A 16,965-nucleotide genomic window follows, 5' to 3' on the forward strand; every position below is an offset into this window, starting at 1 on the left:
TAGTTATCAATACGTTCCCCCATAAATTTGACGGAACTCTTAAAAAAAACTGCAATTAACCATTGCAAAGATTAACAATATTATAAATATAAGGAAAACTAATGAAAAAAACTTGAAAACTTTGAGTTTTAACGATAATGACAAAATAAAGAGTAAAGTAAATAGTACCATGATTGATTTTTTAATGTAAAAATATATTTTTTTGTTAAAATAAACAGTACCATAAATTTTTCGTTAAAATTCCCTGTAATATAAGCATCTTATCAAACTCACATGACGAGTAGCAGTGTGGAATGCTATGCTTTGGTTGCAACTGAAGGAAACTGGATAGAGGATATTATCTATGGGACCGACCATGAAAATTAAATCCTGAAATTATATAAATATTATTATTAAATAATTGATTATTTAAGCAATATTAGAGAGTGGACCTCACTTTGGACTTGGGGTGAGTTGAGGGTGTGGGGCCCCATTGCTTGGTAGCAAGACAAAGGAAAGAATAGTTAAGGAGGAAGGCAGTTAATTTTCGCTAGGGTAAACGCTTGCAAAACCGTCAATGTATTTGATACGTACGAATGTTTAAACGAATTTTAGTTCGAACTAATTCTTATTGGAGACGGTCTTTAAAGATAATTAAGAACATGAACGGTTTGAAGTTATGCAATTTGAATCATTAAAATTACGCTGATGACAACTGATAGAACAACAAGATGTATGTACGAATACGCGTTTTCATTTTAAGTAGAGGTTCTTGAACCATAAGGATGCTGACCTGGACGAATCTCAGCCGTCCGATTTCGGGTTGCCGTAGGATCCTCGGTTCAGTACACGTGCTAGTATCTTTCCTCTCCTTTGCCTCAATTTAATCTTTTGCTTCCATGCATGGATTTCTCCTCCAAATATAGTCAAGTTCACAGATAGAGAGAGAGACAGAGAGAGAGAGAAACTAGAGAGAGAAAGCGAAAGAGAAACAAACGCTCGCTCGCTCACTCTCTCACTTTCCATTTTTCCTCTGTTCTTTGTGCTTGTTCGTCGCCATCGTCACCACCAACAAAGAACACAAAGAAGACAGCAGAGCTACTGATTTATGTTTTTTTTTGTTTTTTTAATTTTTGACTTACATTTTTTTCTAGTTCATGTTACATGGAATCTGAGATTTTTTTTCCTTCTGGGAAAGTTTAAATAGCAGCAACAAAGCTTTGATCTAATGCAATTCTCAACCCGAGTTTTCGCTTCGATTTTCTGATCGGATTGTCTTCTGTTTGAGTAGCATTTTTCCTGTTTTAGTGTAATGAGATCAAGAATCTGAGAGTTTTTCCAAATCTCGTGATCAGATTCGAAGCTTTCTGATCTGAATTTCCGTATTTGGTTGAGTTTTGATTCGAACCGATGGAAGAAGATCAAGAGTTGAAGTATGTGTGCAAGTTCTGCACCAAGAGCTTCCCCTGCGGCAGATCCTTGGGAGGTCACATGAAATCTCACTTGACCAACCATTCGCCGGAAACAGAGGAAAAGCTCAACACCGGCAGAGTTAAGCCCTCGTCAGGCAACAATGGTGGTTCTGATTTCGGAGGAGGACCACATCAGCAACCCGGTTACGGCCTCAGGGAGAATCCGAAAAAAACTTTGAGACTCGCGGATTTGAGTGAGGAGACTTCGTTTCTTCTGGACAAGTTTTGTAGAGAATGTGGCAAAGGGTTTCAGTCTTGGAAAGCTCTGTTTGGTCACATGAAGTGCCACTCAGAAAAAGAAAGAGTTTCGATTGAGAGCTTTGAAGAACATGAAGGTTCTTGGACTAGCCAATCAGACAACGAAACTCCTACTGCTGCTGCTCCCAATCGGAAAAGAAGATCGGGGAGAAGAAGAACAAGGTACATGGGAGCAACAACTTCCTCTTCTAATTTTTCAATTGCTAATGCTTCTGTTCCTGCTACTACTACTTCCTCTGTTTCCGAGACTGAGCAGGAACAAGAAGAGGTTGCTATGTGTTTGATGATGCTTTCGAGGGATTCGAGTCACTGGGGCGGGTTAAAATTAGTACCTCATAACTCTCCCGATGACAATTCAGGGTTCTCCGATTCTCCATCATCAGTTAGAACAATTGCGGATATTAAGGGTAAGATTGATGAAACTTTGAAACTGAAGAACAAACTCACTAAAAAGGTATTGGAGCCTCGAGATTTCGAGTCCCTAGCAGTACTAGAAGGTAGAAAATCCAAGTTTTGCTCTTCTGATGGCGGGTTTTCAAAGAATGATAAATTGGGTTCCAACAAGTACAACTCAAGCAAGAGAAAGATCAGAGAGGCTTGTGATTTCGAATTGAGGTCGGATAAGACCCCGAAAAAATCGAATACTAGTAGAGCTGATGCTTTGGATTCTGAAGTAGTAGTATGCAAGAGTTCACAAAAGAGAAGCAAATTCGAATGTACTACTTGCAACAAGGTTTTTCGATCGTACCAAGCTCTCGGAGGCCATAGGGCAAGTCACAAGAAGATCAAAGGATGCTTCGCCTCGAAGATCGAAAGCAGCGAAAACACCATGGGAACCGACATCTCCCCTGAGTCTTGCTGCAACAATGAGAACCCCATTGAGAAAGAAATAGCTGAGAGCAGTGCAAAGAGTACAAAAGGGCATTCCTGTCCAATTTGCTACAGAGTTTTTCCATCAGGGCAAGCATTGGGAGGGCACAAGAGATCCCATTTGATTGGTGAGGCTAAAATTACCACCCAAACCCTAGTGATTCAGAAGCCTGCAGCACCTGAAGTGAGAGACTTTCTTGATCTCAACCTTCCTGCTCCTGTGGAGGAAGAGAGCAGTAGCAACCATGATGCAGCTGCAGTAGCATTTAAGCCATGGTGGGTTGGAAGGAGCAGCCATAAGCACGAGGCTGCCCTTGTAGGCCTCATCTCCAACTGAGTTTCAAGTCTTTCGCCATGGATTCTGATAGGGAAATGATCTCCTCACTGTCGGTTTGTCCTCCTGCACCCCTCCTTTTTTATTCTCGTCATTTGATTGAATAAATCAAATAACAGTCAAGCGAAAAAGGAGAAGAGTGTGGAAGGAGAAAAACGAAGTGCGGAAATTAAGATTCTTCCAATAAAGGTTGAAAATTGTTGAGATACAAATTTTCTGGGCAGTATAATTCATTAATTCTTTACAAATTTTAGGGTTTGCTGAGGCATTATTGCTGCTAATTTGCCTTCCAAGTTAGGCCTTACCAAATTTCAACAGTTTCATAGTTATCACCATAGCCAATTCGGTTATACCATAAATGTTATTTCCTTTAAGATTCAGGCTCGTTGATTTTGTTTCACCACACAACTTCAATACTATAATTACGTTTCAGTTTTGGATTAATTATGAGATCTTGAGAAGAATTGCTCTTTGGAGAGCGTAGTATGATATGAAGTTGTAAGAGGCGTTAGAGAAGGTTACTGTCTCGTTCGCCTATATGCTATGAGTCGGGGCCTAAGAGGGGATAGTATACCATATAGCAAATATCAACGTTTGAGCTAGTTATCTCCAACTTGCAGGTTTAATCAATAAAAAGTTACGTGATAACATAATATTCGGTTTAAAGTGCAGATGGCTGAAAACATACGATAATTGCTTATGAGTGAGTGAGGTATTGAAAAAGGAAAAATTAGGATGGTATGTGAAGTCATGAAGAAACGAAGGGATGCAAAAGAAATTCAAAATGTACACAAATATGAAACATGTCATGTGAGCTAGTTGAAGGTGGTTGTTTAGTCACCTACCATTAAACATGACAAACCATCTCATCTCACTTCTTTCACAAACTTAGTATGTCAAGTCATGCTAACATTTCTCTACTTTTAACTACAGCTATGCTCACTACTAACAAAACAAAATAAAAATTAATTGTTTTTACTGCAAGCGATATTATTACTCTAAATTAGACTAAGAGAATGAAGAAATTTCGAATCCGGAACACAATCAATTAGAGAGAAATACTCTGTCCACTGAGGCAATCCGCTCATACAATAATTATATACATATGTGTGTGTGTATAATTTTTAAAAAGTCTTTGGACCACTACAACTAGAAGTGTATTTAAGCGAGTATAAAGTCAGCTTAGCACGCGACCTTTGATAATGATTTATATAATATGGGACGGATCCGCGACATTATTTTTATTACATAATTGTTGACACACTTTTTTGTGAGGTTTACTTTATAATGTATTTCAACATTATGAACCGTCTATCTCTTAGAACATCATTTATCAACTATTCTTATAAAAACATTAGACAAATCCAAAATCACTAAAACATTCATTTGTAGTGAAAAATACGGTTCTATAAAGAAATCATAAACATATGATTCAAATTCAGGTGAATTTTGGTAAATATGATCTCAAAAGAAGATCTAAAAGATAAACGGAATGTTAAAATACGTTACGAAAAAAACCCAAAAAAAAAAAATATATATATATATATATGTGTAAAAAAATAGTACCACATATCCGTCTTTTTTATATAAATAAAAATCTTTAAATTGATGTGGACCACTACAACGAGAAGTGTATATAAGCATGTATAACGTCAGTTTAGCACGCGAACTTTGATGCCGTCAGGCAAATGGGTTTTGATTTAGGTGGCCAAGGCTGCTAAAGCACGTAATATTTTTGCCCTAATTTATCAAATTCTATGCCAGTTTTTGGCTTCTAGTCATAGGGTTTGGTTACCTTTTTGTTAGAGCTAAACATCTAAATTCTGTTCAGCTTTTAATGCAACGGCGCTTCAAAAATTAACTTCCCGAAATCTCCATCTTCGTCAAAAACACTTAGAACGCCGTTTTGATTTCCGAAAAACACTTAGAACACCACCGTTTTGATTTCCGATTCAACTGTTGTTTGCACCATACTATTTTTGCCAGTTATCAGCCAAGTGCTGGTTTTCTTTTATGTAGTTTGATTTTTCTTGTATTTTTACGACAATTAACAATTGTTGAAAGGACTACACTAATCATATATTAGCTTTAAGTTTTTTTGTGTGGCAATATTATGTGGAATTCAGAAGTGGTTGTTTCACTTTGCTCTGGTAGCTGGCAGTTGGTAGTGCTTTGTCAAGAAAGCATAACACATAAATAATGATAATACAGAGAAAAGAGAAATTATCGAGTGTGACAGAACACGGCCAGATATATCATGTCTCATAATCAATTATCCAACCACTTGTATTATAATACTTAGTCTACAATGCTCCATCAACTGCACCGAATGCCATAATTGGGCCAACGGAAAACCAGGAGCCGAGTCATCAAAGTTTCCCAGCCGCAAGTTCCAAAAGAAGATTTGGAGACAAAGAAGAAAAATGTCATATTTGGCGGAGCAACAGCTAGTGCGGTCAGAACGTGTACTGTGTGCAATGTGGTGTGCAAAAGGCAGACAGTTTTTAGTTATCATCTCGCCGGTCAAAACGTGTACTGTGTGCAATGGCCTCTAGTTGCTACTTCAGCTTCTGTTTGTTTCTTAACCATAGCAGCGTGCTTCTGACCGACAAGATGAGAACAAAAAACTGTCTGGCTATTGCACACCACATTGCACACGGTACACGTTCTGACTGCACTAGCTGTTGCTCCTCCAGATATGACCTTTTTCTTCTTTGTCTCCAAGTCTTCTTTTGGAACTTGTGGCTGGAAAGCCTTTGATGACTCAACTCCTAGGTTTTCCGTTGGCCCAATTATGGCATTTGTTGTTGATGGAGCATTGGAGGTCGAGGCACTCCCATCATTCTTGGACTTTCCCAATTGCTCCAAGTTCTTCTTATGTTTCTTTCCAACTAGGTGTGCGACGTAGGCATCGTTGCTGTTACAATTGATTTTGCAAACTTCACACCATGCAGATTGAACAAGCTTGACTTTATTTGGGTCTTTCTTCCATATTCCATTGAACTGAGATCCAACTGCAGCAATATATGGCCCGCCAACTAGAGCCATTAAGGTAGCCTACACAGTATATGGAAATAGTACCAGTAAGTAATATAAAAATTATATGATGCATAGAAGTAGACTTCTACTGCAAATCTATCCAAACGCTTTAATTTCTTATATCTAAAGACCCCTATAGTAGGTGCACGAAAACAAACAAAATGTTGCAAACGCATTCCACCACCTAAAGATTTATCGGTTGCTAGAAGGGATGGGAGAATCTTAAAAGGAAAGCTATTTAAAAACTGTTTTATTCACCTGAGCCTTGTGCCTTTTTCCATATAGATGCTTATTATAAACTTCCTCGCTATTGCAAGTAATGTTGCATATGGTGCAAACCCTCACAGAATCAACTGTTGAACCGCCCCTCAAAATGTTACGCCTCTTTGTTTCCAATTCTGCACCAGCAGTCACACCGGGATTATGTTGCGTTGCGACTTTCTTCTGGTGTTTCTTTCCCGCTACGTGTGTCTCATAAATTGGTTTGCTGGTACAATAGATATCACAGACATCACACCGCAGGGACTGGACAACCACAGTTGGTTGTGGAGTGTTCATTGCCAAAGGCTGATTTGTCCAACTGCTATTCCACGAAGAATTCGAGGCCGTTGCAGGCACAGACATACTCTCATTCAAAGATTTGAAAGACTGCAAACCAGTGAAACCACCAACAACGACTTTCAAAAATCGAAATCAAAACAATGCAAACAAATGGGAAAACTTACAGGTCTAAATTCGACATAAAATTAGTACGAAAAAATCGAATTGCACTCTTAAGCGATGAAACCTCAATACAAGTAGTGCCTTTCAGTAACAAGAAATCGAATCGAATCGAATCAAATTTTCCACATAATCCAAAAGTACCAAAACTCAAGGTAGAACCTTCAAATTCCATTCCAACTATGAACAAGACATTAAAACAAACAGATTACGATCACAAATCCAAGTTCCTATCAAACACCTAAGATTACAACTACACTACAACAAAATCAAGAAAACCCAAATTTAAAATGCACCAAAAACCCGAACTTGAATTGAGGAGAGGAACTTACAGCTTCATATCGAACAGGTTCAGCTTGCTTGGCAACCCAGTTCTGCGGACGAATATTTGGGTCTTCACCAAAACGCGTCTGACCTCGGAATCCGACACGGATCCACGGGTACAAGCCCGAATTGTCATACGGGTCGGTGCCGGGCGGGTGACAGGCTGGATCCGCTGCGGCTACTGCCGAGGGAACCACCGGTTGAGGAAAAGACCAAATTGGGTTAGGGGGGTTGGATTCATAGGGAATTTGATAGGTAAAATTGTTGGAATATTGTGGAGGAATAAAGATTGGGGATTGTGAACCGCAAGGAAAGTTGGAATCCAGTGGGATTATCATTGCACGGGGTGATGGGTATTTGCAGGGACTCTCAGAGAAATGGGCTTGGGTTAAGGTTGACGATGAATATTTTGGTTTTTTCTTATTTTATTTTTTATTCAAAGTGTAATTGAGATGGGAAAATCAAACCTAGAATCATGGTTTAGTGGTAAACACTTTGAATCACTTTAACTATAAGCAGTGGCAGATGCACAGTGGGACTAAGGTGGGCTCAGGACCACTTGGAATCCAAAAAATATACATGTGAATTCCGAGGCTCCTTCGAATGTTTGGTATGAGACTTTTTTGTGCTCACCAAGTATTTGATGTAATGCATACTAAGCCTATCTCGGTAGCATTCGCAGGTTGTGTTGAGAACACTAAACACATTTTCTTGATAGAATTCATCAGGTTACTTCGGCATATGTCAATATTTGTTGACATGTGCCCAACATGGTTCGGTTGACAGCAAAAAGCCACCAAGTGTTCGATAAAATACCTTAGTGAATAAACTAAATTTTTTTTGTACGTTGGGTGCTTTGTTTCTATAAAAAAAAAACTTAGACCTTTATAGTGGGACCCCTCAATGTTCGAATCCAAGATCTATCACAACTATAAGCCCCTTGCTTTGGTTTGCTAGTTCAGACAATTTGAAAGTAAATTTTGAGGGACAATAGTTTTCCAAATAAAATACGAGTTTCAACAAGGAATTCAAATATGAAGTCCTGAATGTAGGAGTAAATGCTCTTAATTACTTGGGTAACAATCATTGTAAGTTATGAATTCCATATTATTTTGAATTCATTAAAGGATAATTGAACTGGGTATAATAGTACATTATTATCTCTAGTTTGATTTCCATGTGCCTCAATAGATTAGTTTGGTTTAATTAATTTAAGACACAAATCTCGAAATTTAAACTAATCTAACGGTAATCAGTAAAGGGTTGAGAATGACCCTTAGTGAACAAAAATGCACTCATTAAATTATGAAATAATCTCATAGGCCTGGTCCACACTTAAACCAACCTTCAAAAGACCTAGTTGAGTTTGTATTAAAGTTGACTCGAGTGTGGTGACAAATATAGAAGGTAAATTTATTGGAAACTGTTATTAGCATTCTAAAAATTTCATTCTACACTCCTTACAAATGTAATTTTTTTTCTTCTAATTATATAAAGTTTGAAGTGCAAAATGAGATTTTTTTAGTGCAAGTAACAATTCCCTTCTATTGCTTGGATATGAGAAAGCCTATTAATACGATGAGTGTGAGAGCATCCACCAGAATTTCTAAATTTCGCTTTTTCACTTTTCATGAACTCTTCGTTATTTCATATTTTTTATACAATATTTTATAATATTGACATGCAAATAATTTACCTTTTATATTGGTCATCACATTTGAGTCAACTTTAATACAAAGTTAACCGGATCTTTTGGAGGTTGGTTTAAGTGTGGGCCAAACCTATGAGATTATTTCATAATTTAATGAGTGCATTTTTGTTCATCCTGCAAAATGAGTATAATGCTCACCCTTTTACTGGTTAACATTGGATTGGTTTAAATTTCGAGATTTGTGTTTTAAATTAATTAAACCAAACTAATATGTTGAGGCACATGGAAAGCAAACTAGAGATAATAATGTACTATTGTACCCAGTGCAACTATCCTTTAATGAATTCAAAATAATATGGAATTCATAACTTACAATTATTGTTACTCAAGTAATTAATTGCATTTACTCCTGCACTCAAGACTTCATATTTGAATTCCTCGTTGAAACTCATATTTTATTTGGAAAATTATTGTCCCTCAAAATTTACTTGCAAATTAATAAAGTCTGAACAGGCAAATCAAAGCAAGGGCTTAGAGTCATGGTGAATCTAGGATTCGAACATTGAGGGGTCGCAGTATAAAGGTCTAAGTTTTTTTAATAGATACAGTGCACCCAACGTACAAAAAAAATTCAGTTTCTTCACTGAGTCATTTCATTGAACACTTTGTGGCTTTTTCGTCGTCAGTCGAACCATGTTGGGCACATGTCAATAGATATGGACATATGCCGAAGTAATCTAATAAGTGCTATTGAGAGAATTTGTCTAGTATTCTCAATACAACCTACGAATGCTGCCGATATATGCTTAGCATGCATTACATCAAACACTTGGTGGGCACAAAAAGATCCCATACCAAACATTCCCAGGTTGTTCTCAACACAACCTGCGAATGCTGCCGAGATATGCTTAGTATGCATTACATCAAACATTTGGTGGGCACAAAAGAGCCCCATACAACATTCAAAGGAGTCTTGGAATTCATATGTATATTTTTTGGACTCCAAGTGGACCTGAGACCACCTTGGTCCCACTATGCATCCACCATTGCTTATAGTTGAAGTGATTCAAAGTGTTAACCACTAAACCGAGATTCTAGGTTTGATTTTCCTACCTCAATTACGTTTTGCATAAAAAAATAAAATAAGAAAACACCAAAATATTCCTCGTCAACCTTAACCCAAGCCCAAATACACCCTGAGTCCAGCCCAGATACATAGCCCAAAACCAAAATATTCCAACCACCTATAAGCAGTCATGTATCCCTCTCTTTCCCGCACCAAAATTCCCATTTCTCTGAGCCTCTCTGCAAAAACCCACCATCCTGTGCAATGATAATCCCACCGGATTCCAACTTTCCTTCCGGTTCACAATCCTCAATCTTTATTCCTCCACAATATTCCAACAATTTTACCTATCAAATTCCCTATGAATCCAACTCCACTAACCCAATTTGGTCTTTTCCTCAACCGGTGGTTCCCTTGGCAGTAGCCGCCGCGGATCCAGCCTGTCACCCGCCCGGCACCGACCCGTATGACTATTCGGGCTTGTACCCGTGGACCCGTGTCGGATTCCAAGGTCAGACGCCTTTTGGTGAAGACCCAAATATCCGTCCGCAGAACTGGGTTGCCAAGCAAGCTGAACCTGTTCGATATGAAGCTGTAAGTTATTCTCTTCAATTCAAGTTTGGGTTTTTGGTGCATTTTAAATTTGGGTTTTCTTGATTTTGTTGTAATGTAGTTGTAATCGTAGGTGTTTGATAGGAACTTGGATTTGTTGATCGTAATCTGTTTGTTTCAATGTCTTGTTCATAGTTGGAATGGAATTTGAAGGTTCTACCTTGAGTTGGATTATGTGGAAATTTCGATTCGATTCGGTTTCTTGTTACTGAAAGGCCCTACTTGTATTGAGCTTTCATCGCTTAAGAGTTCAATTCGATTTTTTCGTACTAATTTTATGTCGAATTTAGACCTGTAAGTTTTCCCATTTGTTTGCATTGTTTTGATTTCGATTTTTGAAAGTCGTTGTTGGTGGTTTCACTGGTTTGCAGTCTTTCACATCCTTGAATGAGTGTATGTCTGTGCCCGCAACGGCCTCGAATTCTTTGTGGAATAGCAGTTGGACAAATCAACCTTTGGAAAATACTGCTACCATGAACACTCCACAACCAACTGTGGTTGTCCAGTCCCTGCGGTGTGATGTCTGTGATATCTTTTGTACTAGCAAACCAATTTATGAGACACACATAGCGGGAAAGAAACACCAGAAGAAAGTCGCAATGCAACATAATCCTGGTGTGACTGCTGGTTCAGAATTGGAAACAAAGAGGCGTAAGATTTTGAGGGGCGGTTCAACAGTTGATTCTGTGAGGGTTTGCACCATATGCAACATTACTTGCAATAGTGAAGAAGTTTATAATAAGCATCTATATGGAAAAAGGCACAAGGCTCAGGTGAATAAAACAGTTTTTAAATAGCTTTCCTTTTAAGATTCTCCCGTCCCTTCTAGCAACTGATAAATCTTTAAGTGGTGGAACGCGTTTGCAACATTTGGTTTGTTTTCATGCACCTACTATAGGGGTCTTTAGGTATATGAAATTAAAGCATTTTGATAGATTTGCAGTAGAAGTCTACTTCTATGCATCATATAATTTTTATATTACTTACTAGTACTATTTCCATATACTGTGTAGGCTACCTTAATGGCTCTAGATGGCGGGCCATATATTGCTGCAGTTGGATCTCAGTTCAATGGAATATGGAAGAAAGACCCAAATAAAGTCAAGCTTGTTCAATCTGCATGGTGTGAAGTTTGCAAAATCAATTGTAACAGCAACGATGCCTACATTGCACACCTAGTTGGAAAGAAACATAAGAAGAACTTGGAGCAACTGGGAAAGTCCAAGAATGATGGGAGTGCTGCTGCAACAATTGCGATAATTGGGACAACGAAAAACCCAGAAGCAGAGTCATCAAAGGCTTCCCAGCCACAGGTTCCAAAAGAAGACTTGGAGACAAAGAAGAAAAAGGTCATATCTGGAGGAGCAATAGCTAGTGCGGTCAGAACGTGTACTGTGTGCAATGTGGTGTGCAATAGCCAGACAGTTTTTAGTTCTCATCTTGCCGGTCAGAAGCACGTTGCTATGCTTAAGAAACAAGCAGAAGCCGAAGTAGCAACTACAGGCCTATTATTGCGTCCTAAAACTCAGAATTCCGCTTTGAAATAAGTTTCGGATTTCTAATTGCTACTTCGGCTTCTGCTTGTTTCTTAACCATAGCAGCATGCTTCTTACCAGCGAGATGAGAACTAAAAACTGTCTGGCTATTGCAGACCACATTGCACACAATACATGTTTTGACCGCACTAGCTGTTGCTCCTTCACATATGACATTTTTCTTCTTCGTCTCCGAGTCTTCTTTTGGAACCTGCGGTTGGGAAGGTGGTTAATAGGCTATTACAATATCTCTTATTATATATTTTCTTACCCATTTTTCTTAACTGACACAACTATTTTATTTCTATCCTTTAATTTTCCCTTAATTTACTCAATATAAAAATTAGAAATAAACAAGTGTGTGTAAAAAAGATGAAACGAGTATGCGTAAATCACAGTTTTTTTATTTTAATTTTAATTTTAATTTAATTTAATTTTTATTTTAATTCTAATAACTAAGATATGAATGTACTTAATAATACCCTTTTTCTATCTTAAGAGCATAAATCAAAAAGATATTTAGTGTGCTGAAAACACGATATTGTAAACTAAGTATCATAATACAAGTGATTATGAGATTTGATATATCTGGCTATGTTTTGGCATACTCGAAAATCTCTCTTTTCTCTGTATTATCATTATTTATGTGTTGCTTTCTTGACAAAGCACTGCCAGCTACAGAGCAAAGTGAAACAACCACTTCTGAATTCCACATAATATTGACACGCAAAAAAACTTAAAACTAATATATGATTAATGAGTCCCTCAACAACTGTTAATTGTCGTAAAAAATACATTAAAAATCAAACTACATAAGAGACAACCATCACTTGGCTAATAACTTGCAAAAATTGTAAGTTGCAAAGAACAGTTGAGTCAGAAATCAAAACAGTGTTCTAAGTGTTTTTGACTAAGACAGAGTTTTCGGGAAGTTAATTTGTGAAGCACCCTTGCATTAAATCATGGAGATTAGCACTAATCTACATAATGACTCGAACTTGGTTTCAGAGGACGGACGCACTAATTTAACCAATTTAAAAGTAAGGGAAATTAACTATTTGAAAAATATTAAGAAGATTTTTTCAAAATAAGATTTTTCATAAATTCTTTATTAAATTTAACGTCAATTATCACGCCTATAAATACGAAGCGGCAGACTATTTATAAAATCACCTTAGCTTTTCTCGATGTTTTTATTTTTCAGAGTGAATAAATTCGAATTTGACAGAGCTTTGTTTTTTCTTCTTGACCCGACCTGAACTTTTCTTCTTGACCCGACCTGAACATTTGCCAGCTGAGGTGAGCTACCTAGCTCTACTCCGCCTCCGCCGGACCCACTGATGCCGAAACTGAGCTGGCTTTTTAGCGAAACCCAAAACTTCATCATTTAAACAAAACGGTATTCTTCGAATTTCCCAAACTCCCAAGCTCAAATTCTGATTCGTTTCACCCAAACCCCCTCCAACTCACCTCAGGTAAAGGTAGCAAAACTTCTTACTTTACTCTCTCTCTCTCTCTCTCTCTCTCTAGCTTCGGATATTTCGATGGGTTTTGATTAAGATACCCCTTAAAGTTCTCATATCTAATGGGTCTATCCCAAATTTTTTTTTTTTGCGAAATTTTCAGTTAACTTTTTGATTTTTGTTTTGCTAAGAATTTAGACCATGGCAATCTGCTTTTTCTTTTAAATTTTAATAAATAATTATGATTATGCAGCCTAATTGATTGGATTAGAACATTTAGCGAGTTTTGTGATGTGGGTAATTTTTATGATGGATGATGATGTTGGTCTTGTGAATTTTAGATTTTGGGCTACCTGGGAGCTCAAATTATATAGCTTTTTAGTAATTGCACAAATGTCAAGCACAAGCAGCAGTAGCAGCAGCAAGAGGAATAGTGAGAGCTCATTTGATGTTGAGGAACTCCTTCAAATTGGGACAAGATGCAGAGAGGTGCGGTTTTTGTCTTTCTTTTTTCGGTGTAATTTCGAAGATGGATCATTTGGAACGTAAGAAATAATATTTGATTTGGATATTGTCTAGCATGAGATATATTGGTTATGGATGTATTAGCTATGTAGGTAAAAGTTTTACTGTGAATTATACCGTCACAAGCTGCTTGAGACAGTAACGGTTGCAACTCTGCTAGTACATTCCCATTTCAATGTATTAGTTGGTGTCTTGGTTTGTTCAGTATTACTGTTTGTGGAAGTTGATAAATTTTGTTTATGCAGCTAAAGAAAGAGAAAGACATGTTGAAAGAATCACAATCCCAGAGCTTTGGGCTGATCAGGGTAATGTTCATGTTTTTATTTACATTCAGCATTTGTCAACTGCGGATGTCATTCACGCACTCCCTGTAGGGTTTCTCAGCCAAATTTATAACTTGTTTGTATTATGGATAAGTTTGAATTGCCCCCAGTGATGAAGTTTGTAGTGCTTACATCCACCGTTTCTGTGTTAAGAGAATGTGAGGCATGTGGGTGTAGTTACGTTAGAGGTCCGTGGGTCCTTTGCTTCGTGCAAGAGTGTTTATCGGCGTCTTATTATTTTTTTGAGTGGCTAAGTTTGTTTTGCAGTTAAAGTTCCTTTCTTTAACACCAGATCCATGTTTCTCACAGTGGCACATCAATCAAGAAAGTAATAGAACAAAATACGGAAAAATGAGGGCCGGGAGTTTGGATAGTTTTGTTCTTGTCTACAGATGTTAAATAAATGGGAAAATTCATGCAAAAGATGTCGTTGAAGCTTTAATGAATTATTTTCTCTGGTAGAGTATCTGATTTCAAATTTGGTTCGTTCAGAGATTAGAAGTGCATGTGAATTCATTATCAGAAGCTTGCACAGAAGACAAGAAACAAATTCAAATGTTAGAGAAAGAACTCAAGAACTGCTCTCAAGAAATAGGTAGTCATCTACTCTGACATTCATTTCCTGAGACCGTCAATTTCCTATGGTTGACATTGTGAAAGATGCTTAAGAAAGAAAAAGATGCTTTGTATTTCAAAATTTGTAATTTGCAGTTTATAATCGATGATCTTTGGTGCTAGATATATCAAAGTACCAAACTGTTGTAATTATTTTGAATTTAACCCATCAAAACATTTATCACAGATTACCTGCAGGATCAACTAAATGTAAGGAACACTGAAGTGAACCTCCTTGAAGAGCATGTACATAGCCTTGAGTTTAAATTAGTCGATATGGAAACTTTACAAAAGATGGTTGATGGGTTAAGGACTGAACTTAAGAAGTCCTATACAGATCGCTTGTACTTAATACAGGAACTAGAAAACAAAGAAATAGAGTTACGGAATTCAAATTTGTGCATGGAGAAACTGGAGGAGTCAGTTTCATCCATGTCATTAGAGTCTCAGTGTGAAATAGAGAGTATGAAGCTTGATATATCGGCCTTGGAGCATAGCTGCTTTGAAGCTAAGAAAATACAGGAAGAAACTGTTCGAGAAAATACTAGGATGAGTCAGTTAATTCAAGCTCTAGAGGTTCAATGTTGGGATTCCAAGAAAACTGCTGAAACTTTCGAAATGGAAAATAGGGAACTTAGGAAGAAGCTTGATACATCGGAGACAAATACAAGGATATTCTGTCAGAGAGTTGAAAAATGGCTGGAAATGGACAGAGATCAACTCGACACTGAGTCCTTGTTGTGTGAACTAGAGGGAAAGCTTGCGTTGTCAGAGGAAATGAGGTATGCTACTATTTACAGTTACTTCATTCTTTACCGATTAACTTACACTAGTATAATAACTACTATTATCACCATAAGCCAGTTCATCTTTCCAAATTCATCTAAAAATAGCTTTTTCTTAGTAGTTAACTACTTATGTAGTAATATTTTGATGATTTTTCGAAAGCACGTATGGAGAAGTCTTGGGCCCCCTCTTTTCCAAATTGGCAATGGTAGTCACGCCAGATGCAGCTTTAATAAAGAAGGTGGAGAAGATGTCACGTCAGATCGAAGAGTACGAAGTTCTTGTGAAGCAACTAAAGGTATGTATACCCAGGGAGGCATAAAACAATTGATTTTACGGTGTTTATTAGAACGTCTATGTACAATCTCAGATACAGCTTTTCTGACCCGTTGCATAAACTCTACAATCAAGCTTTTGAGTGTGAATTCAATCAGTATTATCCTTTCCGAGTTTTGAGGTTATATAAGTTAATTATATCTTCTAAGTGTTACATTACTTATGGTTGTTAGGAAGAACTGAAAGAGGAAAAGTTGAAGGCAAAAGAAGAAGCGGAGGATCTAGCTCAAGAAATGGCTGAGCTCAGATACCAAATGACAGGGTTGCTTGAAGAAGAGTGTAAGCGCCGTGCTTGCATCGAGCAAGCTTCGTTACAAAGAATTGCTGAGTTAGAAGTACAGGTATTGATGCTTAGATTTGTAATGTATGCTTCATTTACCCGTGAGAGGACACATCTGAAATGTATAATCTTGTTTCTGTGACAAGATTCAAAAAGAACGGACCAAATCCATTGCTGCTCTCCGACAGCTTGATGAAGCATGGTGATGCACTGAAGCTGATGCTCGAAGGTAGTGGCATTCCCCGGATTACATGGTTATTCTAGTGTCAGCCCTCACTCTTATGGTTATGCTCGCAGTACTTGCATCCAATTTTTTTGGATTGGGAGATTCCCATGTATCCAAGTACTTATTTAGAGGGGGGTTGTTTTCTCCGTTTACCAAAGATATTATGTAGTTCCGAGGAAACAGGCTGCTGTGGACCTGTGGTATGCCGGCTTTTAGTGGCGGTTTGTGATCAGCGGTCACTGAAGCGCTCTTGTTGTACTTACCCTTGTTAGCCGTGGGGAATAAAGTACAAAAATCCTGGTACTTGAGAATTTAATTTGTGGATGTTGAAGTTGCTTCATAAACTATTGATTTGAAAGTGTATAAAATGTCCACTGTTTGGTTGCTGAGAAAATGGACTTTTGGACTCTTATGTATGCATGTATTCATGTATTGTTTGGGGTTTGGTAGGAAAAGAGTAAGGTCCAGCCAACCGAACCGAGTCAGAATGCATGATGAGAGTATTTTCTGGAATGTGATTCTTTTCCTGGCATTTTCTTAGCAACCAAACA

The 16,965-nt window shown here is 37.6% G+C and overlaps 4 protein-coding genes across 5 annotated transcripts; 3 read left to right on the forward strand and 1 right to left on the reverse strand.

The window, feature by feature from the left end:
• Positions 1–895: 895 nt before the first annotated feature.
• Positions 896–3,357, forward strand: LOC137713754 (uncharacterized). The gene has a single exon (XM_068453105.2). The coding sequence runs from the start codon at positions 1,390–1,392 to the stop codon at positions 2,914–2,916; it is 1,527 nt and encodes a 508-aa protein (XP_068309206.2). The 5' UTR covers positions 896–1,389; the 3' UTR covers positions 2,917–3,357.
• A 1,727-nt stretch (positions 3,358–5,084) lies between these two features.
• Positions 5,085–7,421, reverse strand: LOC137712398 (uncharacterized). The gene is made up of 3 exons (XM_088684686.1): positions 7,005–7,421; positions 6,211–6,600; positions 5,085–5,970 (listed from the first exon to the last, which is right to left on the reverse strand). Exons 1-3 carry the CDS (start codon positions 7,332–7,334, stop codon positions 5,437–5,439), a joined length of 1,254 nt encoding a protein of 417 aa, XP_088540812.1. The 5' UTR covers positions 7,335–7,421; the 3' UTR covers positions 5,085–5,436.
• A 2,460-nt stretch (positions 7,422–9,881) lies between these two features.
• Positions 9,882–12,220, forward strand: LOC137713032 (uncharacterized). The gene is made up of 3 exons (XM_068452263.2): positions 9,882–10,307; positions 10,697–11,098; positions 11,339–12,220. Exons 1-3 carry the CDS (start codon positions 9,978–9,980, stop codon positions 11,870–11,872), a joined length of 1,266 nt encoding a protein of 421 aa, XP_068308364.1. The 5' UTR covers positions 9,882–9,977; the 3' UTR covers positions 11,873–12,220.
• A 780-nt stretch (positions 12,221–13,000) lies between these two features.
• On the forward strand, positions 13,001–16,808 carry LOC137713480 (uncharacterized). 2 transcript variants are annotated; one of them, XM_068452780.2, is made up of 8 exons: positions 13,001–13,341; positions 13,665–13,812; positions 14,094–14,153; positions 14,664–14,766; positions 14,974–15,568; positions 15,735–15,870; positions 16,082–16,249; positions 16,335–16,808. In XM_068452780.2, exons 2-8 carry the CDS (start codon positions 13,717–13,719, stop codon positions 16,392–16,394), a joined length of 1,218 nt encoding a protein of 405 aa, XP_068308881.2. In that variant the 5' UTR covers positions 13,001–13,341; positions 13,665–13,716; the 3' UTR covers positions 16,395–16,808. The 2 variants fall into 2 exon arrangements, with proteins under 2 accessions (XP_068308881.2, XP_068308880.2); XM_068452779.2 differs by having other exon boundaries at positions 13,056–13,335.
• Positions 16,809–16,965: the final 157 nt, after the last annotated feature.

Source organism: Pyrus communis, chromosome 14, assembly GCF_041283825.1.
Source record: "Pyrus communis isolate YQ-2024b chromosome 14, ASM4128382v1, whole genome shotgun sequence".
Lineage (NCBI taxonomy): Eukaryota > Viridiplantae > Streptophyta > Magnoliopsida > Rosales > Rosaceae > Pyrus > Pyrus communis.